Below are 27740 nucleotides of genomic sequence, written 5' to 3'. Positions count from 1 at the left end.
ATGTCCAAGTAACCAAAAATATGAAACATTACACTATAAATGTATCAATTTGATACATACTGTTAACATGTTCACATCTTGGTTGTTTAATTCACATGGTAAGGTTGGGAGCCTTTTCCTGACAAAGATGAACTGAATGGGGTGGAATGGATGAATGAAGTTGTTCTGAGCACTGGAGCTCTAGTTACCACTTGTTGCTCCTGCTACTGTAATTTTTGCATGTGGAAGTAAACACAGGGTAGCATCTGTTCAGACAGTAAAAATCACTATTACCATAATGTCATGGGTACACCTGGGAGTGAAACAAGCTACCAACAGCTATCTCAGTCAGAGGCTATTCTTGTCAGAGCAGAAGATGCCTTTAAAAATCAAACGCATTAACCGGCACTGCAAAGTTTAGTAGCTGCATTACAGAAACTTCCTAACTTGTAGATCCTATCTTAACTGTTTGGTAACCATGGAGATTAGAGTTAGGAGCTGTTTTTGGAACAAAAGCCATTACAGTTAAACAGTTCCTATCCAACTTAAGATAAGAAAAGTGTATTACACAAGCATCCTAAATTCCCCAAATCATAATGCTGCAGTAGATAACTTTTATAAAAATAACCTTTATGTCACACTGTATTTGCTGAAACTTTCACAACAACCAATCAGAACCGAGAAAAACAGACACTTGGGTCCTGAAGCTTCAGGCCATCAACCCAAAGTGTCACTATTTGACAACCTAGGAATCGACGCAACAACTATCTTTCTTGTCTCTGATTGGTTGCTTTCGTCTATCTCTCTTATTTACTACTGTCTGGATACTGTTAAAGTTTATGAAAATATTACAAAGAGTTATTTCTCTAAAAGTTTACATTTTTATGTTTCAATGAGAAAAAGCAGTTACATAGTTGTTTAGCTCAGCGAGATGAGAAAAGTAGCATAGGTTGCTAGGTAACAGGCAGATAGTATAAGGTAAGATAAGATGGGATTCCTAAATTTAGTTAGGAGTTGCATCTGTAATACCAAAAAGGGAAAAATCCCATCTTAGACTCTTCCTATCTCAACTTAAGACTTAAGATAGATCCTCTTAAATGTTACACACATGACCTTTAAGATAGGAACTTTCTGTAAGAGTGCAATTACTCATATAATAGACTGCTTAATTTAAAAAGATGGCTCCAATATTTCAATTGTACTAATAACACATATTCCAAAGTATTTGGTATAAGTCAGGTATACAAAACCTAAAACAACATTTGGCCTTTCAGTATTTTTGGTTTCTGGATACCTGCATGGACATCTAAGATAATACAACTACTGATGTCTTCCCCCTTTAGATTTTGTATATCAGCGTCACAATGACAACAGAATTCAATGTGAATGAATCTGCAAAAACTTACAAATATTGTGTCAACAAATCCATTTCTCATTTGGTCCACAATGTGTCAACAGAAATATTGATGTCCAGAACAACTTCCTGAAGCCCCAGGAGACGTCTTCAAAAAGGCCCCAGCCACTACTCTAAACCTCCAAATTTACTTTAATTTGACACATAGAGTTGTAGTAGTAAATCCATGCATTAGACAAACCAAAACTGACTATGGAAAATGACTTAATCGATCAATCAATTTACTGTCAATTAATTACATTTTCAGCTCTTTCCCAAACCAACACTACCCATCTCAGCTGTAGGCCATAAGGCAAGGCTGTTTTTCATTTAATCCTGTTCCCATATATGGGGCACTAAATTGTTTTTCCTTCAAAAAAAGATCTGTTGGTTTTGAGCGAGAAAAAAAGTTCTCAATGTGTCATCTTGCAGGTTTTTTATACAAATGTATGGATTGTGACAAAACAAATGGCAGGATGTTTTGCAGAGAACTTTTAAAACAGAGATCATAAGGGTGTTGTCTCTTTTTCTTAGTTCACCTGTTGAAACTTAGAACCTGGGGTGAGATCATGGTTAGGTCAATCGTCCTAACTAAAAGGTTTCACTAAAGAGTTCCAAGGTCCCCACTGTGGATCTGATGTGATACTGTATTCTCTCATTTTCCTAACTTTCCAAAGTGTGTTTCCAAGCACAGCCTAAACGTTTGATTTCTTCCTGATTTATTATTGGGACTTTAAAGAAGGAAAGCTATTTAACACCAAGTAGGCTTTGCATGGAGAATAAAATGCCCTGATATCCACCGACTTTCAAAGAAAATTTAACAACATACTTGAGCTTCTCAGAGACACTCGTCCATGGTATCCCTGAGAGAAGAAGCAAGTCATTTCCTTCTCTTTTATTCCTCTTTAGTATGTCACTCATGCTGCTTTAAAACACCTGTTTACCACCCAGAAGAGACTGTATCCAGCATGTAAATCTGACTAACACTTACAGAACAAACACTTGTTTCCACAAACTGCTGTCAGGGTAATGCTGATGGACTGGAGGCCACAGTTGTACCTGCTGCTGTTTTTTAACCACAGCATTACTGTCCACACACACCGCTGTCATGTCATCATGTTACAGACACTTGCTAAAAGATTATTGGTGTAATCTGTGTGCTGATACTCACCTGGCCTCTCGGATCCGACAGAGTTGTTGATTCCTTCAAAGTAGAGCCATGAAACGACGCCAGTGGAGCTCCTTTCATGAAAACATGCGCACTAGTTGTGTGGAATGAAAAGTTTGAGGACGCGGAGGACAAACATTGAGTCCTGTTGATGTGGAGCGCAGAGACAGGAGACACGGAGGCAGTCATCTGCTGCTGGCGGCTGCTGAGCTGCTGGGCTGGGTTTCTTCTCTCCTGTTGGGAGGAGACAACAGCGCCCTCTGCCGGCGCGTTTGGCCACCAGGCCATTCTGTACATACAGCTATAGAAAAGGGACCAAGTACCAATTTAAACTACTTCTTCACATACAATTAAAATAAAAACACAACTCTATTATAAAAGAATTTAAAAGTATAAAAAGTCAATGCGCTGATAACAAGGGAGCAGGTTTTGTGGCTTTATTTGTTGGGCTGCAAACAACATGACATATGACATAAATATCAAATATTAATTGTAAAACAAAAATGCAGTTTGCAGCTGATCTGTGTATTTCTCTGAAGAAAATAAGATATCCTGTGGGATGGCAGATTATGTTCTCCTCCCTTGTGTATATGAAGCTCATTTTAAAACACTGGGGAAAAATAAAGGCCCCTACTTTACAGATATGGAAAGAAAAGATGAGGTAATATTTGAACATAGAAGAGACATTGTCTGAGGATAACAACAAAACCAAGCAATTCACTGAGGATTGGAAGTGCATCTATGAGGCTCTATCAAGCTTAAAAAACTGAACTTTTGGCATGGCTGTGAAGGGAAAGGGGGAACTCTGGGGAAGGCAACAGGACATAGCATTAATGCATTTGTGTGTGTGTGTGTGTGTGTGTGTGTGTGTGTGTGTTGTAGGAATGGGGGGATGAGAGGTATATGTGTTAGGTGTAAGATGTAACGCTTTCATGAAGCACTTGAACGTTGCAGTGGCCCTCCTGTGAGATGACAATACCAGCAGTGGCCCCAAGGCAATTTGAGAAATTTGAGTTTGAGTTGCCTGGTTTACAGACATTCATGTCTGGATTACCAGTGTTAGTTCAGATAACTTTAAAATGTAGTCAGTTACTGAAAACAAATTCCATTGCAAATGAAAAAAAAATGTAATCTAATCTGAATACTTCAAACACTAAAAATATATATCTTATCTAGCTAATCTATTCTAATAAAAAAATGAATGCAGCCACAAAAATGTAAATTTTTCTCTTTAAGTATCTTTTTCAGTGCAAATCAAATCCTTTTTACATATTCAGCATAAACAATTGGTCACATCAAATAAAACCAAATGTCTTCTGTGATTTTGATATATTTATATACTTATTATATACTTTTTTACAAATAGATTTACTGAGTAATATTTTGTAGTTGACATGCATGTCAGAAAAGCACAGGGCAGTAGGTTATATGATGTCTGAATGAATGTGGTCATTTAATAGAAAATACACCAAACACTGTATGTTTAAGTCTAGATACAAAGCATATAACTAATTACATTTTATTGATTCTGCAGTTGATTGACAGGAGACCGGGCTAATAGACAAATAATCACATCACATACTGTAACGTGTGAATCTATTTTTTCTAAAAAAGAAAAAAAAATCCAAGGAAAGACAAAAAAACCTTCAGACATCAGTGTATTCTAGGCATTGTAAGATTCACTGATTCGGCCTTCTGGCTACTGCGAGGGTTGCATTGTAAGATTCACTGATTCGGCCTTCTGGCTACTGCGAGGGTTGCCCTCTGACACTGTGACACTAATTTAGTTTAATAAGCACACCATAAGAGAATTTTTTTTTCTGCCAGAAATGTGTCCATATTATTTATATTGAAGTATCTATCTCTTTATATCTCTGGGTGTTCCAGCAATCAATAAGCATGACAGGTTAGAGACAGTATTCAATTTACAGTACTTTGCATAAGTGTGATAAAGTGCTTTTATATTATCAATCCAATGGTTTAGCCAAAAACAAACATTCCCATCTCAGATTCCTAATAACTTCCCAGAAAATGTACAATATGATATCAATAATCATATAACATACTGATTACAGGGAAAATAAAGACTAGGATCTGAGAATGATAATAAATACCCTCTCAATTATTTGATGTATTAAAGGTAGAGTGTATATCATTTAGGAGGATCTACTGACTTACAGCACCTCCCTATAACTTTCACTGTTCCCTATTATCTATGTTTTGTGTCATGTCACACATTATTCTAGAAAGTCTGCATGGGTTAAACACAGTAGAGCTATTATAATGAAATAACACAAAAAAACATGTTTTCTAAACTACACTGAGCCTGGCAGTTACTCCTCAGCCACCTTCCCAGTGATCCTGTAGGTCTCTGTTGGCCCCTGCTCTCCACATGTCAGCCGGCTCTCTTGGCTTTCTGGCTTCTCCAGCGTATCTGTTAATAGTGAACATAATGTTAGGCAAACAGCTACTGATACAGGACACTGCATGTCTCTTTCATTTGTTTTTTCATTTGAGAACTGGATTTCAACAGTGAACTTGAAATGCTACAGACCTGTTTGTTGACTGTCTCCTGACTTGTTTTTGTTGTGCTTGTGGGAGGGGGCATAGAGGAAGATAATGCTGAAAACATACAGGTTCCACATGCCGTAGATCCCTGTAAGAAAAGCACTGTGGACTTGGAGAGTATAGTCTCCCCAGTGCCAGTGACCTTCACTGACCTGGTGAAAAATAAATAAAGCTAAAATCATTTTAAGAGCTGAGGTAAGTAATAACATAAAGGTCATAAAACCAGCAGTTAAGACTTACTTGATTTAGGATGAAGAAGATGACAGTCATGGCTGCACATGCTAGTGTTACCAGCATCAAAAACTTGAACCTGAAGATTATTCCCTGCCAAAACCAGCAAGAGTGAAAGACGGGATATTGTTTCACCTATTGTATAATTTACTGCCAATGTTTTACTTTTTTATTTGTGATTCAGGTATTAAAATAAACCAATCAAACCTTATAACGCAGTCTCCTAGCCTCTGGCATTGCAGGAAGTTGCTGTGTTTTCCCACCAATGTTCCTGAACACACAATGTACCACGCCACACAGGGACAGGAAATACAGACAAACAGAAATCCCTGCCACAATAATGAAGGTAATCTGGGATAACAGTCAAGGAAAAGACACAGACACAGAGAGAACTACATTTAAAGACCCCCTCCACCTAGAAATCAGTGTTTCTTATTGTTCCTACAGTGTGCTGTTTGAATGCTGTATGCGCAGAGTTTGACACTAGAAGGATGTTTTCACATTCATCTGCTGAAATGTGCTCATTGGAAATCTGATTTTAAGGGGTATGAGCATGATTTGTGACATCATAGTGAGTTTAGATGTAAGTCCTGGTCCAGTATCAACTTGTACAGTGTGATGTAGAAACTTGAAGCCACCAGTGCACATCCACTGAGAATGGACTTTACAGTTAAGTAGGAGACATCATCTTCTTATAATCATTGACATATATAAAGATGGACGACATGAGAGCTCTCCAAAAGAGTAGCTAAAACATCTCAATTGCTCCCTGGTGGCTGATTGCAGTGTTGGTCATAAAGGGATCGGATGGGACATGGGCCAAATTAAAAAATCAAAGTATACGTCAAAAAGAAATTTCCCGAAGATGGTTTCTGGCATTTTAGATAATTCTTATTATGCTGAAGTTTGTTTAAGTGTTAATTTTTGTGACTGAGTTGGCTAGATGTTTGGGCGGGACCTCGATACTGCAGCGCTGACCCCAATCACTGCTATGCAGACTCTGGCTCCAAATGGTAAAACATGGCAGCAGCCATTTCTGGGATATTTGGCTTCATTTTTGTACAGTGGGAGGAAGTGAAGAGACATGACATGTCATCTATTATATGTCGATGGTTGTAATACATGACTGGAGGGGATCTTTAAAGTATGTTCTTGGAAGCCAAAATCAGACTTTTTTATAATACAATATAAATATCTAAAGGATACAGCCACCCTCGTCCCAGTTTCTGATGCCCAAACACTGTAGAAAGGGTTGGTCAAATGAACCCCCCTTTATAAGTAATAAAAAAATAAAAAATAAAGAACATACATATTTACAGAAATATATAATCATAACACTACAGACCTCATTAAAAGCAGCCTTGTCATTACCTTTCACTCAGGTCAAATATAAGTAGAACAGATGAGCCAAACACCACCAGTCCAACCTGCCACCAGTATGCTGAGAGCTGATTCCTCTGACTTTGGTCCTAAATTTGTTGATAAAAAGGAAAGGCATAACTATCATGAAGTATGGAGAAAAGTAAGGAAGAGAGAACAACTAAAAGGTGCTTACCATGAGGTGTTCACCACAGAAGATGATCCAGAAACAGAAGAGTGCAGAGTAGAAGGCGCCCTGTTGGACATCTTCAAACAGCAGGATCCACGTCCACTCAAAGCCCAGAGACAGCCACTCCACCGGCACGTTCAGGAACGTCATAGAGATACCCAGAGCAAAAATCACTCTGTACAAGGCAAATACATACTATGACTTTGCTCTTAAAAAAAAGTAACTTTCTGCTGCAGGCAGAGTATTGCCCTGGTTCTACCAGACCAATGGTGCACTTAAGATTAAGCATTTTTCATTTTCCTTGCTCTACCCATGCCCTGAAGCAGTGTATACCTCTTACAAGTACGACAGAAGGTTTACCTCTGGCTTTAAGTTCACTCTGGGCTGCACTCAGTGGTTTAACTTAAGAGCAATGAAGCTGTGTTGTATAACTTCACTCAACCTTGAGATGATAGTGTAGTCAGTCTGCAATAATATATCTAAAACCTGTTCATATGTAGAAATGGAGGGATTGTATGGAGGCCCAAAGGGTTCAATATCAAGTAAATAACAAATGAAGACATTATGAAATAAAGACAAAATATAAGTACAAAACATAAATAAACAAAAAAAAATAGCTAAATTACTAAAACTCAGCTCAGTATTGTTTTTCTATCAAGTTTTACTGGAGTTTATATATTTATATATAATATATATTTTATTACTCATTAATCACTTTTCATTTCATAATGTAACTTTTCCTGACAGTGAAGCTGTCACCAATTCCCACCCCCTCACCATTCAACTAATCACGTCCCCCTAGTCGCCCTCACAACTGCCAACTAGCTAACTAGCAACAAACTAGCTTTACAAAATGAAAGTGACATTATGAAATAACATGAAATAAAAGTGTCAGTTTGAAAGATACCATTATGAACAAAACAAAAGACTTTCTAAAAAAGACATTTTGATTTTCTCTCTCTCTCTCTCTTTCTCTCTCTTTCTCTCTCTCTCTCTCTCTCTCTCTCAGGGGATCAAATGTATTCCAGTGATTGTTTATCATTATACACTCATCATAATGTGTAACTTATTTAATACACATTAGGCTTCCATACAATATTCCTGGTATAGCTTCACATTACTACTACAAAGCAGTTGGTTTGATTAATACATTTAACCATTCTTCCTTCTTGGCTCATACCTTTCCAAAAGCACTGGAGGTCTTGCCATGAGGCTGAGCCTGTGCCAGTACCAAACCGTTGCCCCAAATATCCAGGGACTGAACACAGTCTTCATGCTGATCCACACTGTAGTGAAACCTCCATTCTGGTGGATGCCCTTAGGGAAGAGGGACATTAAATGTTTGAATGTAACAGCTGAATTCAATCGAAACATATAATGAAAGTTAAACTATGAGAATTAAACTCACCACTATTTGGATGTCCTTTATTTCTCCGATGCCAACATTCACTGTGTCATTCACTGGCAAGCGCAGGTTAATCAAAAAATACTTGTGGGCCACACTTCCCAGTTCCATGAATGGTATTGGGTCACAGTGATAAAAGCGGCCTTCATTTTCATATGTCTGCAACAACGTGGACTGTTACAGTTTAGTTAAGCAGAAGCAAATGTGAAAGACTTTATTTGCATGTATTAAATGCAGTTATGCAGGTTCACCTTAGGGACTGGGAATGTGCACCTGAGCGGCCTCTGCTCCACCGAGCGAAACTCAGTGGTCCAGTCAGATATCAAATCATCCCTGTATGCCAGGCCAGCATCAATAGTGATGATAACATCCTCTTCTAAACAGACAGGGACACGATTGGCTTTATTAGATAACAGTCAAAAGAATGGACTTGGATTAAAGGTCCAGTGTGTAACATTTAAGAGGTTCTATCAGCAGCAGAAATAAAATATACTGTAATAGGCATAGGTGTGTTTTCATTAGTGTATGATCACCTGCATATAGGAATCGAATCCAGAAGGCACAAACCAAACACTGGCTGTACATAGGGGTATTCTTGTTTTGAAACAACAAAGTCAAAATGTGCAACTCTACTGCTTGATGCCACTAAATCCTACACACTGGACCTTTCAGACAACCATACAAATAGTCAGGTGCGCGGTTAGCTCAGTCGGTAGAGCTGGTGTCCCATGTACCGAGGCTGAGTCCTTGCTGCAGCGGCCTAGGGTTCCAATCCGACCTGTGGCCCTTTGCTGCGTGTCATCCCCTCTCTCTGTCTACCTTCAGCTGTCACTATCAATAAAAAGGCAATAAAAACTTAAAGAAAAACAAAACTACACAAATTGTCTGCTTGGAACTATAATATGTGTCTGATGTGTGTTTTCCACAGAAAAATCATCTACTCCTGCTTCTCAGTGGATGTGCACTGGTGGCTTCAAGTTTGTACATCACACTGTACAAGTTGTATAGTGGACCAGGACTTACCTCCAAACTATTAATGATGTCATCAATCATGCTGGTAGGCCCCGCCCCTTAAAAATCAGCTTTTCAATGAGCACAGAGAAACTTTCCACTTTCAGCAGATGAATGTGAAAACATCCTCCTAGTGTCAGACTCTGCACATACAGCATTCAAACAGCACACTGTAGAGCCAGAAGAAAATCGTATTTATGACTGGAGGGGGACTTTAAATTACTGACAGACTCTTACCGATCTGATTGATCATTTTGAAAGCAATGTCAAACTGTAGAACAGCCAGCATATACTGGAACCAGGGGCTCATCTCCTTGTTAGGAAGAGGTACATGCACAGCAAACACGATGTCATTGGCATCCAGTGTTTTTGCCAGTGGCTCATCGAAACTGTGGATCTGCTGGCACTGATTTGGTCCCCACGGTACAAGCCAGCCGCGTTCCCTGTGGTGATTGATGCATTTGGTAGCCAAGTAGCGAATGGCACTGGTAGGACTGGGAGCTATGGCAGAGATGAATAATCTGTCAGAAACATGTTTATGTTCTGTTAAGTACAGACAGAATAAAGGTTCTTTTTTTAGCCACACCGAGAGACAGCTGTTTAAATATAGATTTTTGGGGCACTTCCAACACAAACCATAATACAATTACTAATTACAACAATTTAATAAACAAAGTAATAAAAATCTGGCAACTTACCAATTAGTGCTCCAACCAAAATGGAAATAACTTGGAAAACAAGAATAAAGAATCCCAAGATAACCAGTTTCTTAGTGCTCATGTTCTCTATGATTGCTCCTGCCATTTCTAAAAGAGAATTTATTAACCTGAAACTACAAGCCTGTGGTCCCAGCAGGTAAAGTGCTCCTCTGCTGTCCGCATACCGGCTCACACACGACTCTCCCAGGAGGAGGAAGAAATCAACGTCAAACAGTGAGTGCAGAGGGGGGAGGGGGTATAACCATCATGTGTTTGGATTCATAATAAGAAAAAAAAAATTGTTGTTGTATGATTAAAAAACACAAAACAATTGTCTATAAAACATGACTCCTTTATTGCTTAAAGAATACAACTTTGTAGCATAGGCGAGTGAATGTGTGTCACAACTAAGGTTACTTGTCTTTACACTGAGGATTGACCACAGTCACAATGCAAATGTTTGATACTGCACCCGAGGAGAGGGGAAATAACAAATTCAGTCTGGATATCAAAGCATCTTACAAAGTCATAGGTTAATAATCCTTAACATTGTTTATACTGACCCAGAGTCAGCAACGAGAATCACAGTAGCACCTACACCTTTAAAAAAACAGTAACTCTGGGTTGTTAGTCTGTCCTCTATCTTTGGTTCTATGAGATGAAAATATACTGTTTCGGAACGGTGTGGGTAATTATCAATACTGTGGTTGGTTCAAGGTAGAAAGCAAATTCAACATAAAGTATCTGAATGTGCTAAAATTTAAACAAAATGTCAATTTATCTATCTTTATTCCAATATTCACAACCCCTAAAAATGATCCTCTGTTAAACAAATATACTAAAGGGGAATAAATGAAAAGTCTCTGTAAAAATTCACCATGATGAAAGGAGAAACCGACAGCTCCGAAATTATTCTAGAGCCGTTCTCCTAAACCACCAAAAGTGATCAAGCACAACGGATAACAGAAGTAAGCTATCTGGTGCAGTACCTGAAGGAGCGAACACTTGCTGCATTATCACCAAAACTCACTGACATATCCCAGGCAACGTTGGCCTTCTGTGTCCACAACACATCCAGAAATCTACAAATTACTCACAACATAATGTCAAGACATAATTAAACAGAAGCAAATGGAAAAAAGGGGGGAAAGAAGAGATTAATCCAAAACTTTATTAACAGCCTTCTCAATCCAAATCATTTTCAGGTACTGGTATCTGAACGTGCGGTGATTTTGAAATCCCCCTTCATCTTTCTCTTCACTGTCCGTTCCAATGTGCATTTATCCATGTCACACTGATGTATACCAGCGGTCAAACATGTCTCATGTCTCTGTCGATGACAGCACTGGGAGATTTGTGTGCCAAAACGGTCCCAGGAAGGGATTCGGACAAGTCGAACGACGTCCTGGGATCACATGTCGTCCTCTTCATCTTCATCCTGAGAGGAACCGGCCTGCTGGGCGGCGCTGGCAGATGCTGCTGCCATCTGTGCCTGTTGGGCGGCCTGCTGCATCTGTAGCCACTCCTGCTGGGCGAGCTCTGCCTGCTGCTGCCGCGCCTGCATACACACAGTCAAACCAAAGCAGAGACATCAGATAAGGGAAGGCCAACGCAGGGCTTATTAGGCAATCATTATGATGATATATCTGATGTCAAATTAGAGCTAAGCAACTCAAATATCACAGTATTTTTGACTCAATACTATGCTACTGTATGCATTAGACATGAGAAAAATGATCCCAAGGTTTCTGAAATACATTACTGAATTATATTATACAGTAAGTTGCAAAGACATTGATTTATTGATTAGTCTAACACTAGATGAAGTGCCATGCATTATTAGACATTGGTGTTCATTTATAATACGTACAAAGTACATGTTTGTAATCTCTCATTCACTTAAAGAGCAACAGCTAAGCAAGGAGACAGTTTGCATTGGAAAAGGCTTTGCTACATCACAACATGTAAATCTGAGTTGCAGCTCTTTAAAACTGTGTCTTGTTGCACACACAAAATATGCTAGACTAGCCTCTCTGCAGCCCTTGCAAGCAGTTACATGCTGCACCACACCTAAGCCTGGACCCCCACAGACCTACCTACAGAACCATTGCACATGATGCTATGATACTTCATTATGTTTAGTTCTGACACTGAGGCAGAGGTGTATCCTTAACAGCTACTATTTTCTGATACTTAATGGTTGCTTTACAGTAATATTCAGGGTTTAAGGATTTATTTGTCACACACTCTCAATATGTGTAGTGAAACAGGGGAATGACCCATTCTAGTGGGTGTGCTAAAATGTTAGTGTGCAATAACAAAGATCATAAGAATTAGAATTGAGTCGGCTCAGTAACTTGGACAAAGTTGTCCTGCTGCTCTATAAGTTCATCACACAATTTTTTTCTATGAAATTGAAAGCATGTTTCAAATCAGTAAATAGATAAAGCATATCCCCAATACCACCTCTTTCATTGTCTTCATATTTTACACTACAGTTACGATACGTACTTGCTTATAACATAACTCTCCCTGCAGGGACTGCAGGTCTTTTAATATTTTTGGCTATTATTACACTAGCACATTTTTATCCAATGTGATGTTCATTTTACTGTAATCACAAATTATTAACCAGAATACTGCATATTTAAATGTCTGCTTTCTTACACATAACTGTAATGTGTAACATCACATATTAATACATTATAACGTTTTCAAACTGTGTACAAGGGGGGACCCTGCCAAAAAGTGTTTTAAATACTCTCAAGAATTCACTCATTCAATTAACTTGAGGGGTATTTCTTGTGAGGTATTGTCCTTGGGCAAGATCCTGAACTCCAAACTGCTCCCGATGGCTGTGCCACCAATGTTTTGAGTGTGTGTAGGGGTGAACTTAATATCACTGAGCACTTTGGACAGGAAGCACTTTATCGCTCTTACTGAGCAGGTTGGCACCTTGCATGGCAGCCTCTGCCACCAGTGTATGGATGTGTGTGTGAGTGGGTATATGTGATACATGCTTTGGGAGGTCAGTGGACCAGAACATCCATTTACAACAAGATTACACACCACACATTGCAATAGATCATACGGTGAAATCCAGCCCACAGCTGTACGTTAGATGAACGGTAATATGGGGGTGCTCATCCACAACATCAGTACATGGAGAACTGTAGATTTGTTACTAAGTTGTATTGTAACTCAGATCATACCTTGGCAAACAATTCCTGTTGTTGTCTGAGGAGCTCTTCCTCCGGGATACCCAGGTTCTCCAGTCGAGAGCTCGCCTTCCTCCTCTTCAGAGCAACAGTTTTACACTCCTGCAGGACGTCTTTCACCTCTGTGATGTATGATGCGAAACCAAGGCTCTCGAGGGCTGTGGTGTGAAAGCAAGAGGTGAAAGCGAAATAATTACTTTCTGTGGTTTAAAATTCAAAGCGGAGACATGGACACACCCCCTCCTGTGCTCCTCAGACCGAGCATACATGGACCAGGACTCACCATTGATGACATGCTCAGGAGATATGGTCTTCTTGTCGGACTTGTTGCATATTTCATTGGCTTCTGAGGATATGAGGTGTATGAACTCTGTGCAGCAGTTAACCACAAGCTCCCTGGCGTCGTTAGCCACTCGTACGTTAGGGAGAGTTTCTTTAATCATCTTGTTGATAGCTGCTCTGGGGATGGTGAGGTCGTCGTCGTTCCCAGAGGAAGAAGCCATCGTGGCAGAAACTGACCACAAACCAGACAAATTAAAGCTCCGGTTCCTGACTGAGTGGTGAAAAACGTTAGCAGACGTTGACAGGCCTTCCCGGTGGAGTTAACGTATGCTCCACGAGTCAAGATAACGTCAACACCAACTTAAATGTTTTTTTAAAAAAGACGTGTCTTCAAAGTTAGCCGGCTGGCTAGCTTGCTAACTAAGCTAATACCGTATTTTACGCGTTAAAACCACCGTCGTGCGGCCGCTGCTACGTTACACGGAATGTGACAGAAAACGAGAGGTCCAAGAAACGCTGAAGCAGAAACAGGAGAACACAAAAAGCCTTAAATACCGGGGAAATTGTGCTTAGCTAGCTAGCTACCAAGCTAGCTAGTAGCTGTGGTCCCCGTCGCAAGCAAGCCGCAACCCAGAAGACAAGTGAAAGCGAAGTGTGAGAGCATGGCTAAAGCTAAAGCTAAAGCTGGGCTAACAATGAACAGCCCCTGTCATATGTGACTGAAGAGTTGGCTGGGTAGAGATAAAGTCGCCACAACACTGCAGGTTATTCTTCCTTGCATGGACCCAATGAAACAAACATGTCAAACAGTCTTAAAGCTGCTGGCAATTCATTTATAATTTTATATTCTGGGCAACATTAGCTTGAATTTGTCCGGAAGTAACGTCAAACGAAGAGCCGGATGTGACGTCACCAAGAGTCTGAAGTCGCCTAGTTAGTATTTACCGCCACCTACTGTTCGCCTAGAGAATAACACAATTTCTATTTCTATTCTATTTTATTTTATCTGATTGTTTTCTGTTATCTGCCTTCACTCATAAATATTTTATGAAAATGGTTCTCAGTAAATATCCAGGTGCTCAGAGCAAACAGCTGAATCCCAGATTAGGCCATGTGTAAATAGCCTATAATCCTGTGTCTTAAACACAATATGTCACTATCTGCTAGATAACACAACTAACACAACTGGTTTGCAAAGTCATATTTAAAAAAATGCTTTTAAATGTTTAGAATGTCTTTAATACACATCACTCCACAATAAGGCAATGTAACGATCTGAATGCTCGATGAGATGCATTGAATTTGTCGCTGCCGCATAGTTTTGTCTACTACAGCACTTGCATATTGTGTAATGTAGGGCTTGGAGGCTTAACGAGTTAAGAGAGTTGTGGTAGTCGGCAGAATGTAGCCTACCAGGGTGTGGTTTAAGACCTGCAGCTCACAGACACATGTAAAAGGGGACAGCATTGTTGCAATTACTTATAGCTTTCATATTTTTATTTGTTCACAGTAGTCATTGTGAAAGCGTTTCATCACAAGGAAATCTTGCTAAAACTAAAATAAAGGAAAATCACAGGAAAATTATGCATGCATGAATGTATCTAGCCATAAAGATGAAAAAGATGACATGGAGTCTATTAGTTGGTCTTGTCCTTTTCCAAAGTAAAGCTCTTTCGACTTCTCCAGCGCAGAAGTTTGAGGAAGTTCAGACTGGCGTTGAAGACCTTGTCGTGTTCAAACACCATTTTGTAAAACGTGTCAATCGGGAGGTCACCGTTGGGGTCAGCATACTTGAGTGTGGTCATAGGTGTGTAAAGTGTGTTTGTCTGATGACGGAAAGGGGGATTATCCATGGTGATGATCTTGAGTGTATGCTGGGAGGAAAAACACAGAAACATACACACAAACATAAACCACAGGTGCCATAGGTATCTGAACTGATCTCAGTGCCTTACTGTCAGCAATATATAATGAGGAGAAGAATGTTTTTGGACAAATAATACTTTACCTCTGCTACATCCTCAGCAGTCTGCCCAAGGCTTTCAAAGATTTGTTTGTAGTTCTTCAAGTAGATGTTTATGAACATGTCAGCAGTCACTTTGTCAGCTTTGGTGAGATCAGTCTTCAAACCCTCATCATAGACTTTACGCTCAAACTCTGTTATCACTGGCCCGGGCTCTATCAAGCTGAGACTGAGAAAAGAAAAGGAGAGAAGTACAGTGCAAGCACAATCGGATCCCTCCCAATAGTAAACTAAAGAGCCACATGCTAAGTTAGAAGATAACTGAATGCTACAGAGCAAATGTTACTTTTAATATACTATGGAACATTTTATGTCAAGTACATGATGTCCCTATTCCTGTACTCCCATCTGAAACCACCCTGCAGAGCTATTCTCTTTAATATTCAGTCACTGAATGATGCTGTGTTAGGACTTGTCCCAGACCGGGTGTGCTGTGGTTGTTCTATTTTGGCTGGCATATTTTCTCATGATAAGACAATGATGTGTCTGGTCGTGCATTATGAGTGTGCAGAAGTGCTGGTTTGCAGGCATGTTCATGTTGGCTCTGGAGGGGAATGTTGTTTCCCTTACTGAGCTTTGTAAGCACAATCTGAATCTCAGAGAGAAACCAGTACAACATTAAATGACCAAAATGTGCAGGAGTGTCTGTTCTGCAGAAGTATCATAAAAGAATCAGTATATCTTACTTGAGATTGAACCTCAGGGCTTGTACCGCCAAGCTTTCACAAAAGCCTTCCACTGCAAACTTGGATGCTGCATAGATGTCGTTGAATAAAATTCCTGGAAAAAGAGCACAGAGCAAGACACTGAATACAATGTTTGCCACTATAAACAGATGTAGAGCTGCAACGATTAGTTGATTAATTGGTTAGTTGTCAACAATTTTGATAATCAATTCATCACTTTGAGACATTTTTTAAGAAGAAATCTCAAAATTCTCTGATTTCAGCTTCTCAAATATATATATATATATATATATATATATATATATATATATATATATGTTCTGGTTTCTGAGAGTAAACTGTTGTTGTGGACAAAATAAGGCATTTGAGGACATCACCTTAGGCTTTGTCAAACACCGATCAGCATCTTTCATTGTTTTCTGACATTTTATGGACCAATCAACTAATTGATTAATCAAGAAAATTATAGACAAATTAAAAAAAATTGTTGTAACTGTTGCTGTTGTAATTGTAACAAGCCCTAAACAAATCCTCTTATAATGAACAGATGTAGCTGGCCTCACCCTGAATGCCCATGACGCTGCTCATAACCACAATATGGCCTTTTTTCCTCTTCTTCATGTCAGGTAGGATTTCCTTCAGCAACCGCACAAGCCCAAAGAAGTTGGTGTCCATTACACCCCTCATCTCATCAATGGACTGACACTCAATGGGTCCAATCAGACCCATCCCAGCATTACTTACTGTGAGAGGAAGGCAAGCATGGCAAGAAATGTTATTAAGGCAATTGCAGAATAAATAACGATGAATAGCTGCACTTTTTCTGACTGCACTGGGCTAAATATTGTGGGCTTACTAAGAATGTCCACCCTGCGCTCAGGTAGGCTGTCCACACAGGCTTTGATAGAGTCCTCGTCACACACGTCCAACTGTTTGATCTCCAAAGTCCTGCCCAGAGTCCGACCCGCTGCCTCCACCAGCGCTTCACCCTTACTTAGGTTCCTCATGGTGGCATAGACTACAACACACAAAATTTGTGATTTTGTTTCCTACCTGGATGCAGAAATGCTGGTGAAATTAAAGTCCATGAAGAGACATTGGACACTTTCTGACCACACCAATACAACGGATGTAACAGAATTTTGTTTATGATGTTCAAAGCATTAAAAAATGACAACTTAAACTGCAACATAATTTCCAGGAACAAGGTCCCATGCAGTTGCTCAAGATAATCTGCAGACACTGGGACTATTTCTTCTTATTTCTTCTATTTTACAAAATAACTGAAACCAAAAGCATAATGTTCACTAGTACTCCCAAAGTACCTCTATGGAGGCCCTTGACTTAAAAACTGCAATACCCTGTCCCCTAATATATTAAAATAATATATCAGTGTTGAGTTGGTACAGCTATGAATAAAATTGCACACATTTTCACAAATACAGTTGTCAGTCATGGCAAATTAAGACAAGGCTTAGGAGTAAAGTTATGGCAAAGTTACCCATGAACCTCTTCTTCTCATCTTTTGCGATGTGGACAGCCAAGGCGAGGCCAATCCCAGAGGAGCAGCCTGTGATTAGTACCACCTTCTGGTTCATTATGCCCGGTTAGTGTTTGTCTTGCAGCTCCAGCAGCAGAGAATAAAAGAGAACAAAAGAGGGGTAGTAGCCGAGGTACATGGAGGCACTTTTATAGCCCACTCCTTAATCCACAGGTCTGCGACTCAGCAGAAGCACATGGGCTGGAGATTACCATGAAGAATGGCCTACACATGGTGCTCAAGCCTAGTAAGGATTTAGGCTCATGATGACATGATGCTAAGTTTATCGTTGCTGTGAATCATAAGATGTGAAAAATATGCTTGACAGAAAAAGCATTCATTCTTGTTTTAATACAGTTAAATGAAATCAGACAAGACGTTTTTCAAAAAAGGTCATACTTTTATTAAAATTCAAAATTTCACAAAATAGTTGGTCTTTGCAAACTAAGCAATAAAATGGGGAAATCTACGCAAAAATACACATTCTTTCTGATGCCAACAGAAATAAATTTGCGGCATTTAAAATGCCAGTATCTCATCTATCACACATGTAAATTAAAAACTGTCCCTTAAGGCCACACTGAACTTGGGATAAATAGTGCATCATGTTTTTTCACTGGATGGTAAACACACAGCTTGTTGTTGTAATGCATAAGACAGAATGAAAACAAGCTGCAATGAAAATTCCAGAAAAAGTTTGATTCAATATATTTGAGCTACTGCAAGTGTGGAATTATACGATTCTGTCCACGTTCTTATGTCGAAATGTGAATCTTACTTTGATGTGTTCAAAAAAACACCCTTTTGAGATGTTAAGTGTATCAGAGTTGCATAATAGGATGTCAAAACTTTAATGCTGACATTTGCAGGTGTCTAGCAGATGTTTTGTGTTTTTCTACTACTGATTTTTGACACGGGCTTGCAGGCACTGCAAAAGATCTTTGTCCCACATCTTGGGGTCCCAGGCATGGAACCAGCCGCTGAAGGAAAGTGGCTCCTCCCCCTGCTTAATGGTGCTGATGGGGATACCGCGGCGGCCAGAGGGGTCCGAATTCACATACTCTTGCGCTGGAAGGAAAACGAAGATGTGCTCGTGAACACAGTCTCAACTGTGATTTCTCCTCGTCCCTTATAGCTCTTGACTTACCAATGGTCAGTGATCCGGTTTTCTCAGTCTCGTTGGCATCCTTTCCGACCCAAACAAAGATCTGGTGGGAGAAATAACCACAGAGGTTTTAGGGAAAAAGCAGCAATGAAAATGAGACCTGCAAGAGCAGAGGCTGAATGGTTTGATTAAAAGTGAAGGCAACGTACCTGATCCCATGTGTCCAGGATCATGACATCATCGGTTGCCAGATCCATCTGTGTGAACTCACCAGGCACCTCCTCGGCCTAAATAGGGCAGTACACATTTACAAAAGTGTCTTTGTAAACAATTGTCAAATAATGAGTTAAAAAAGACATACACGATCATATGAAAATAAAATAAGTAACTAAATCCCCTAATGAATACAAATTTTAAAGATCCCTTCCAGACAAGTATTACGACATACACAAATACTCTGCCTGGAACAATAATATGTGTCAGATATGTTTTTTGTTTGTTTGAAGTTTTCCTGCTGGACACAAGATGTCTCCTACTTTACTTCATCATGGTCTGGGTGAATACTCAATTCTGATTGGCTGCAGGGTGTCCATTAATCCCTAATGTAGGACACTTACTAAGTAGTTCCATTGAAGCTGTCGGGACTTGCTGGTCCACCACTGCCTCATGTTAAAACACCCAAGGCTTCACTTTTCTGTTGGAAAGGGCTGTCTGTCAGCAAGGTAAAGGGTTTTTAAAATATTCTAAATGTAATGCTGCTCTGTCCACAAAATCAATTTCTTGCATTTTTCCCTCTTATGAACAACAATTTTGGTACTCAGTAAAAGCTCCTCAGGTTTGAACAACCATAAACAACGCAAAACAGGCATTTTGAGAGTTTGTGACAATGAAGGTAACAGGAAGTGACGTCATGTGTACCAAGCTATGGAGTTCCAAACTATTTGTGATGTCACAAATCATCCTTATAGGCTCCGCCCCTTAAAATCTTAACATCCTTCTAGTGTCAGACTCTGCACAGACAGCATTCAAACATCACACCGTAGGAATGAGAAGAAAAACTGATTTCTGACTGGAGAGGGACTTTAAATACTCACTATCAGCCTGCCAGTCTTGTTTGAACAGGCAAACAGTCGTGGGGGCCTGACTGTCCTCTGCAGGGTCTTGGAGGTTTGGTACTCCTTCTTCCCACCCAGTGCTGCCCAGAAACCAGCTGATGACAAGGAGAAAACCACAGTTATCCACTGGAAATATTTTACACTGTTATCCTGCAGAGTTTAAAGTCTTTATTCAGCACTCACCTGGCTCGCTGGCCTCCTCCACCTCAGTGGCAGCTCCCCCGAGCAGGCTGGCAACATACTTAGCTGCAGCCATCTCCTCTGGAGTCGCTCCTTTTCCCTTCCACATGAACAGGGACTCAGGTGACTTCAGCACAAACACATCATTTGTATTCAGGGAGGAGGCAGTGGGCTGTACCTGGGTTGGTCAGATACAAAGAGAGGAAGGATGGTGTGAATGGTTTGTTAGAAAGCATCAGTTTAATGCACATTCAGTGCAATGAACGAGGCTGACCTCAACAGCCCGTGTGGCTTTGGTGGAGCTCTGGCGAATGTGGAAGAGACGTGTGCTGCCAGGCTTGCTCTCGCCACACTCGCGTGATGTCCCACCCAGGTGGATAACCAAAGGCTTGTCCTTAAACACACTCACAAGATGGGAAGGTTCTTGGCCCTGAGTGACGCGAACCTGCCAAGACACAACAGAAGCTAAACCTCACTCTATGCTTGTATGGCAGTAGCAACTCCTTAAAGGAATACTTAAACATTTTGGGAAAAATGCTTATTTTCTTTCTTGCTGCTGGCTCTAGCCTCATATTTAATGCACAGGTATGAGAGTGGTATCAATGTTATCATCAACTCTCACCAAGTAAGCATATTTCCCAAGATGTCAAACCATTCCCTTAAAGAAAGACCTAAGTAACACCATTGATTGATTTCACAGTAAATATCTTACCTGGGTAGCTACTCCACCCATGGAATCGTCCAGGTTGACGGTGAGAAAGGCTGAAGCAGCCAGTTCATCCTTGGTGCAATTCTGTCCTTGCCTAAAGACAGCAAAGCCGTGATGTAATTATGGTGATTTTCACTATTCAGTATGAAAAGCAACGCTGGTCAACTGTCCATAAAGGTTCACTGGTACAAATAAGTATTTGATTAACTGCAATTTGATTAACTGCAATTTTGTTTCACACCAATATGCTTTGTTTGTAATAAAAATCCATTGGCACATACAATATACCCACATGTTTTTTGAGTGTCCAGATTTAATTTGAAGTAGCGTTGTAGCCCTAGTTTTTAAGTTTTAATCAATGGTTTTTACCTTTTCCTTCTCCCTGGTGTTAATTTTATTTTTTATATTGACTTTTATATATTGGTGTTTTACACTTTATTGTGTCTATTGTATACATTTTTAGATTAGCTAAATTTAGATTTTTTTGTTTATTTTGTTGTTTGTTATTGTGTTATTTTGCTGTGTGAAGCACTTCGGGCTGCATGTTTATATGAAAGGTGCTATATAAATAAAGTTGAGTTGAATTCAAACTGAATTCCCTGAAGAGGGATTAATAAAGTACTTCTTCTTTATAATCATCATTAACCACACTCAGAGAAAAGCGTCAGTCCACCCTGCTTTGGCCCAGACTGAAATATGTCGACATCTATTTGATGGATTGCCATGAAAATAGAGAGACTGGACATTGATACACTGGTCCCCAGAGAATGAATCTACTGACATGGTGATCCTCTAGGGCAGGGGGGATTAGCATTGGCAACGGTAGCTTAACTAAAGGCACACTACCAACAAGTCTGTTTGGAAATGCTGAAATGCCCTCTCATCCGCAAGCCAAATCACCTTTGCAGCCACTGGCAGTTGTGCTCTCTGTCTTATTAAAACACCTCATGGTCGTGTATATGATTTCAACTCAGATATGGATATTTTCATATGGATGGCAGCCTTCTTGCATAGTGATCTCATATACAATTACAATGTCCTAATTATGGGAGAATTTCTTTTTAAATGCTACTATGCATATTGCCTAAATTACACATAGAGATCTGTTGGAGAATTACATTTTGATGTGCTGCCATAATGTTAATCTTAATGCTGATATGACACACTGCTTAACAAGAACATTTTAAAATAAACTTCATTTCAAAAAGGTTGCCTACCACTGCTCTAAAGTTACATGTCACAACAACTATTGGATTGCCATGACATTTGGAAAAGATATTTGTGGTTCCTTCATAATGAAGTGTAATAACTTTCCTAATCCCATAATCTTTTCAACTAGCGCCACCATCTGGTTTCAAAATTAAAGACAGACTGTAATTATTTATATTTTGATAATTGTCAAGTTTCAATGGATTACAAAGTGGCAAGAGGTTAGGTGGGACTGTGTGTGTATGAGTTGCCTGTTTTTTCTTCTCACTTTATTATATTTTGTGCTTATCTTGTATAAACATAAGCTTCTGCTGTCTAAGACCTTTATTGTTTTTGTTTATATTGCACTTACTTATTCCTAATTAAAGGGGGGTCCATAGAGGTCCAACAACAACATTTTGCCCAGTGCCCCCCTAACAGGTAAATCCAGCCATGCTGAAAAGGTTGCCCTCACCAGGTGTAGATGATATGCTTCTCTCTCCCTCCTGCGTTATAGGAGTACAGCACCAGGTAACAGTCACCTCCAAAGAACTGTCCATAGGTGGATGGGTTCACAGGCACTTTTTCACCTACTTCCACGCGCCAAATCTACAGACACACCCACCATAGTCACATCTACACGTTCATATTTGAAGAAATTAAGACACAGCATGACTGTAGTAAGGCTAATACCCATACCTGGATTTTCCCAGAGCCGTCATCCACCATGCCGTGCTGGGCAGCCATGATGTTGTCGCTGTGGAGTTTGGAGGAGTCGAAGGGAATCTGCTCCACCTTGGCGATGCGACCGATGGTGTAGGCCTTACTTGGGCCTGTGGTCTCATCCTTGTCCAACCAGTTGAAGAAGAACTGCTTAAACAGGGTCGTCTCACCCCCTGCTGGCATTATTTGGACCTGTTCATGTCAGAAATATGCAAAAAGGGTAAGCCAAGGTAGGAAGGATAAAGTTCTGCTAGCAGACTTTCTCTACATGGCCACATTACCTGAGTATTTTTGGAGTAATTCTTGTCTTTGATGAACTTGTTTGCAGCAGTAAATGCTGCTTTGCGCTCATCTGCGTTTGCATTCTTCCCTGCAGTTTGGGATGGGGTACAGTGGTTAGAGACTTCAAACTAAAATCTATCAGTGAGTCATATTTCCCAGTTGGAGCATTGATAAATACACAAAATAAAGTGTATGCAAAGACCAGGAGATTGTAGAAATGGACAAATGTCTGATACCTTTCCAGACAAATAATTTATTGTCTCCTCCATTGTCCACGATGTAGCATTCATTCTGGGAGAGCATGTCTTGTTTGAATGGGTTTTTATCAGCCACCACGGTTGTCGTCATGGAGCCAGCAGCATCAGAAATCTATAAAGCAGAGAGATGATCAAAATATCTCCCTGTATCATCCGAATCTTTAGATACTGTAACATTTATCCACAGGAATTTGTTTAAAAGCAGATTTTTCTGTGCATATTTACCAAATAGAGAGATGCCACACTCTTGTTCTTCTTATCTATGGATACATCATCAGAGCTTCCTGATGGGAGGTCGGGCTTGGGTCCAAGCACCTATAAATAAAACACACACACACACACACACACACAGATTGCAACGTTGCACTTACATCCTGTCTAACAGCCAAATGGGCAGTGACAGCCACAGATGTTTCCTGAATCAAACTGTTCAAATTTTAAAAGTAAAAAAAAATAAAGCTCACTTCAATAACAGCTTCTGGCTCAGAGCCTTCGTCAATCATTTCCACTGTAGCACGGCCCTTTCGCTCATTGTCTCGGATATCAAGGGCCAGCTCAGTGGTTTTCAGGCGCTCAAAGAGATTGCTTTCACTGCCAGACCAGTGGAAGATACTCTAGCATTTTACAGAGAGGAGCAGAGAAAAAGAAGATGGAAATAAAGTTATGAAGAAACACTAGAAGCACCTGAAGCCTGCATTATTTCATTCTAACATATTGTGGATATCTGGTCCCTCTTCTAGATCACCTTTCCCAAGTCAATGATGAAGCAGTCTCCTTTGTTGAAGCTTGCCCAGCTCAGGTCCACTTCCTTGGCTCTGATAATGCGACGACCTTTCACGTGCAGTAGGCGTTTGACATTCGCATCGTTGGTCACCACATGCTTAAAGCCTGAGGCCACTCCACCTTTCTTTGACAGGAGCCAAGACGAATAAAGCATTAGAACTATGACATTAAACTGCAACTGCATGGCATTTAGACATCAAAGGACAGGCTGCTAATGATGAGATGTTGTAAAGATTAACATTAAAGAAACAGTTTGACATTTTGTGAAATATAATCATTGGCTTGCCAGGAATTGGACGAGAAGATTTGTACCACTCTCATGTCTGTAAGCTTTAAAATAATTAACACATTATGTTTGTTTACTATGTACTACAACAGATTTTTTGGCAAGAAAGTATATTTCCCAAAATGTCAAAACATTCTTTTAAGGATGTTTATATTCTGACTTGAGAAAATGTGTATTTTAACTTAAAATTTGCCACGTCTAAAATACTAAAACACAACACTGGCTGCAGTCAGTTTTCCAGTGGCCTGCTTCATCTTGTGACATCTGCTCCCTTTTGCTGTTTTGGCATTAGAGAGCATGTTTCTGCTTGCCTTGTTTGCCGGTTCAAACTCTCCATGGAAACCTTCAGCGGAAAACCTGAGGGAGCAACCAACCACAACTCCAAACAGTTCCCGGAATAGCACTGCAACGGGTTCTACTTCCCACATAAACATACAATGCTAGCACAATACCTTTCGCTAAGGTCATTACCTTGCTTTTGTTGTCTGGTACTAAGAAATGATTTACCATGAAAACAACATTCCTTCGTATTTCATGTTTCACCTTGTATTTGATGCCGGACCTAAAGTAGCCCAGAAAGGTGAGTGACTCTTCCCCTTGAAACTCTGTGAACTGTCTTGGGGCTCCACCCAGGAAGTCATCCAGCTGGGTCATTAAGATGGCAGCAGCCCCTCTCTCATCCGGGGAAGCGTCACTGCCTGTGGTGTAACAGATTATGGATACAATGAATAAAAGAGAGTACAGACAGACAAACGTGTTGAATTATATTCTTTAATAAGCCAGAGTTTGCTTTGAGGTGAATCTAAATCCAATACCAATCCACGTGTGAATGTTGTAAGAAGGAGCAGAGGTGGTGTAGAGCAGTATGTAAGAGTCTCCGCTGAAGAAGTCTCCGTGGAGTTCAGTAGGGACAGGGGCCAAATTCATTTTCTCCACCCGCCACACCTGCAGGCCGGGCTTCTTCCCTGCAGTTGCGAACTCTTTGTTGAGTGCCATAGTGCTCAGGACCTGAGAGGAGACACGTCTTCATGAACAAGTAACCCATCAGGTAACAGCAAGGACAATAACCTTACAACACACGAGTTCAGAGGCTGTTGATTAATCAGTTTCTCGATCGAAAATGATAGAAAGTTTTGGTTAGGTCAGAACTATAGAATATTAAATCCTCCATCACAATATTACAACATTATTGCCATCAGCCATGGGACCCAGGTAGTTATCTATTATAGGTATCAGCTGGGGAAAAAAGTTAGTAAAACAGTTATAGTATGTCATCAGTAGTGCATTATGTTGCTTTATTCCATTTCCATTAAACTTTCCAGAATTCCCAGAATCAATGGACCTTGTGTTCTGTTGTATTGACTCTGCAGCATTTGTTGCCAAACCTGTAATACAGGTAGCATGTAATTAAGTGTGTTGATATAAAGTGGGGGAAAAAACACCTGATGTACCAGGGAGTTACCTCTCCACTTACTGCCAAACTGCAATGCAAAGTGTTAGTGTAGTATTGTGGGGCAGGACCAGCCACTCCCCATAACCAAAGACAAAAACCATGTATCTTATACTGTACAGTACGTAATTATTGCACTGCACATCAAACAACAGTTTCCCCGTTATTGTTTATTTAAAATTCCTGGCTATTAACTAAATAATAATCATAATTAATAAATAATTAATAACAAGGTCAGTCATGCATTCTTTCTTTGCCGTTACAATATACATTAAAAATGTATTTTACATACCTATTGTGCTTCCTTTGATGCAAAATCAGAGGAGTTCATGTCAATGTGAGCGTTATTAGTCTCGCAGGGACTTGGTGCTATGAGTATTTAGGGCGAATAACCCAAGCAAGTGGTCTATAATTTCATAAATGCTATCTGAATAGCCACACAGCGTTTTCATTCTATTCTATAGCACTGTGAAAAAACGTGCAGGGTGGAGATTATTGATAAAGTTCCATTACCTGGTGAGGTGAGGACAGTAGACAGATGCTGGGTGTGAAGGAGCTGACAGTGCTGCTCTTCCAGGTTTCCACCCAGTTCGTCTGCGCTCAGGTCGGCTATATACCCTGCTGAGGTCTGGAAGAACATCCGTGTTCTGACAGAGAGGCGTGTCCAGCCACATTCCGACCAAACCCAGACTTCTAAAGGGCTGGAGCATTACTCACAGCCTCATGCAGCGACGACTCCTGGGCAACTTAACGTGTAACTCCATGTAACATGCAACGTGCAGAATCTCAGAATTCATATGCTCCTTCTCCTAACTCCTAAAAATCCCAGAAAAACTCTTAAGGGGCACCAGGATCAGACTGGTGGAAGTGGACCAGCAGCAAAAACTAAGAAGCTATCCTTTTTAAAAATTCTATAAAATCCTAATGCAATCCAATGCACATTGGTTAATGCAACTTAATTTTGATATCATAGACATCTTGGAGAATGATTTATGTTTTGCAAAAGGAAAATAAATAACAATCTTATCAATCCATATATATGTCTACAGCAGAAAGATTAAAAGCAAGAGGAAACAGCTAGCCTTTCCAAAGCTAACAAAATCTCTATAACACCTCTAAAGTTAACTAATTAATATGTTATATCTTGTTTGCCTTGGAATCATTACTTTAACTTGTCAGATTTTCCAGCAACATTGAAGGGAACTCCCAGAGTTAATAAAGATCATCAAGATAATTAGAGCGACAAAGAAAATATCTTTAATATAATGAGAATGTATTTGTTGTCCAGACAAACTCAGCATATAACATCAACATGTGTAACCTGATGCAAGGAGCATAAAAACAAACTGGACCTAATATAAGCTGATTAATCATCTCTTTCTTAAGTCCCACAGGGAATCTGTAATGCCAAGAACTGCTGGCCATTGCTTGGAAGTCATTAAATTGTATGTTGTGTGATAATCACTCCTCTTGTCTAGTTGCTAAGTCGATTTAGCAATGACATTGTGGTTGTCTTGAAGTGTTTGAGTCTGGGGTGTGATTGTATGTCACTGGTCTGAGTTTGTGAGCACTCTGACTCCCATGTGGCAGCCTGACAGAAATGGAAGGCACAAATCTCTCCTCTGAGCTCCGACAGTCGCCTCAGGTTAAGGCTGGGTCCATTACTCCTACTGTCAGAGCTGCATCAGCACATTCTGCCTCATTGTGTAGTGTGCACAACGGGACATACCACCTTACCTTCACAAGACTAAACACATATACAACCAACTACAGACTACCTGTTCTAACGTGAGTGGGCTAAACGCTCCTGCACTTCATATTGCATAACACGCAAAGGACATGGGGTGTTATCGTAACCAGCAGGCCCCTAAAATCGGCAGCCTTCAGCTGTGTATTGCTGGAACACTGCTA

General features: G+C 40.1%; 5 protein-coding genes across 10 annotated transcripts in view; all 5 read right to left on the bottom strand.

Annotated features, from left to right (window-relative positions):
- gng12b (guanine nucleotide binding protein (G protein), gamma 12b) overlaps positions 1 to 2757 on the bottom strand; it is a 28353-nt gene extending 25596 nt beyond the window's left edge. For both annotated transcript variants that reach the window (XM_051377215.1, XM_051377214.1), the window contains exon 1: positions 2544 to 2757. The gene's annotated coding sequence lies outside the window, so the exon portion shown is untranslated. The remainder of the gene's footprint in view (positions 1 to 2543) is intronic.
- A 1502-nt stretch (positions 2758 to 4259) lies between these two features.
- Positions 4260 to 10196, bottom strand: LOC127350755 (protein wntless homolog). 4 transcript variants are annotated; one of them, XM_051377656.1, is made up of 12 exons: positions 10003 to 10196; positions 9542 to 9805; positions 8545 to 8669; positions 8297 to 8467; positions 8069 to 8205; positions 6895 to 7063; positions 6711 to 6808; positions 6546 to 6609; positions 5547 to 5690; positions 5349 to 5432; positions 5095 to 5280; positions 4260 to 4974 (listed from the first exon to the last, which is right to left on the bottom strand). In XM_051377656.1, exons 1-12 carry the CDS (start codon positions 10106 to 10108, stop codon positions 4936 to 4938), a joined length of 1587 nt encoding a protein of 528 aa, XP_051233616.1. In that variant the 5' UTR covers positions 10109 to 10196; the 3' UTR covers positions 4260 to 4935. The 4 variants fall into 4 exon arrangements, with proteins under 4 accessions (XP_051233616.1, XP_051233614.1, XP_051233617.1 ...); XM_051377654.1 differs by having other exon boundaries at positions 5095 to 5260; XM_051377657.1 differs by having other exon boundaries at positions 5095 to 5196.
- A 137-nt stretch (positions 10197 to 10333) lies between these two features.
- Positions 10334 to 14386, bottom strand: dr1 (down-regulator of transcription 1). The gene is made up of 3 exons (XM_051376038.1): positions 13504 to 14386; positions 13215 to 13378; positions 10334 to 11560 (listed from the first exon to the last, which is right to left on the bottom strand). The coding sequence occupies exons 1-3, from the start codon at positions 13721 to 13723 to the stop codon at positions 11414 to 11416; spliced, it is 531 nt and encodes a 176-aa protein (XP_051231998.1). The 5' UTR covers positions 13724 to 14386; the 3' UTR covers positions 10334 to 11413.
- A 332-nt stretch (positions 14387 to 14718) lies between these two features.
- On the bottom strand, positions 14719 to 17886 carry zgc:109982 (uncharacterized protein LOC553564 homolog). Its single transcript, XM_051376037.1, has 6 exons — positions 17713 to 17886; positions 17068 to 17229; positions 16775 to 16954; positions 16212 to 16305; positions 15511 to 15694; positions 14719 to 15376 (listed from the first exon to the last, which is right to left on the bottom strand). Exons 1-6 carry the CDS (start codon positions 17807 to 17809, stop codon positions 15140 to 15142), a joined length of 954 nt encoding a protein of 317 aa, XP_051231997.1. The 5' UTR covers positions 17810 to 17886; the 3' UTR covers positions 14719 to 15139.
- Positions 17887 to 18130: 244 nt separating this feature from the next.
- Positions 18131 to 26518, bottom strand: scinla (scinderin like a). 2 transcript variants are annotated; one of them, XM_051376035.1, is made up of 17 exons: positions 26343 to 26518; positions 25195 to 25403; positions 24923 to 25077; positions 24056 to 24217; positions 23775 to 23924; positions 23536 to 23625; positions 23290 to 23422; positions 23053 to 23141; positions 22748 to 22963; positions 22524 to 22657; positions 20864 to 20954; positions 20426 to 20596; positions 20155 to 20329; positions 19951 to 20066; positions 19066 to 19143; positions 18899 to 18959; positions 18131 to 18819 (listed from the first exon to the last, which is right to left on the bottom strand). In XM_051376035.1, the coding sequence occupies exons 1-17, from the start codon at positions 26501 to 26503 to the stop codon at positions 18650 to 18652; spliced, it is 2361 nt and encodes a 786-aa protein (XP_051231995.1). In that variant the 5' UTR covers positions 26504 to 26518; the 3' UTR covers positions 18131 to 18649. The 2 variants fall into 2 exon arrangements, with proteins under 2 accessions (XP_051231995.1, XP_051231996.1); XM_051376036.1 differs by having other exon boundaries at positions 25195 to 25387; positions 26343 to 26493.
- Positions 26519 to 27740: the final 1222 nt, after the last annotated feature.

This window comes from Dicentrarchus labrax, unplaced genomic scaffold (genome assembly GCF_905237075.1).
Source record: "Dicentrarchus labrax unplaced genomic scaffold, dlabrax2021, whole genome shotgun sequence".
In the NCBI taxonomy this organism is placed as follows: Eukaryota; Metazoa; Chordata; class Actinopteri; family Moronidae; genus Dicentrarchus; species Dicentrarchus labrax.
The sequence above is the reverse complement of the archived record's forward strand: the minus strand, read 5'-3'. Positions and strand labels throughout refer to the sequence as shown.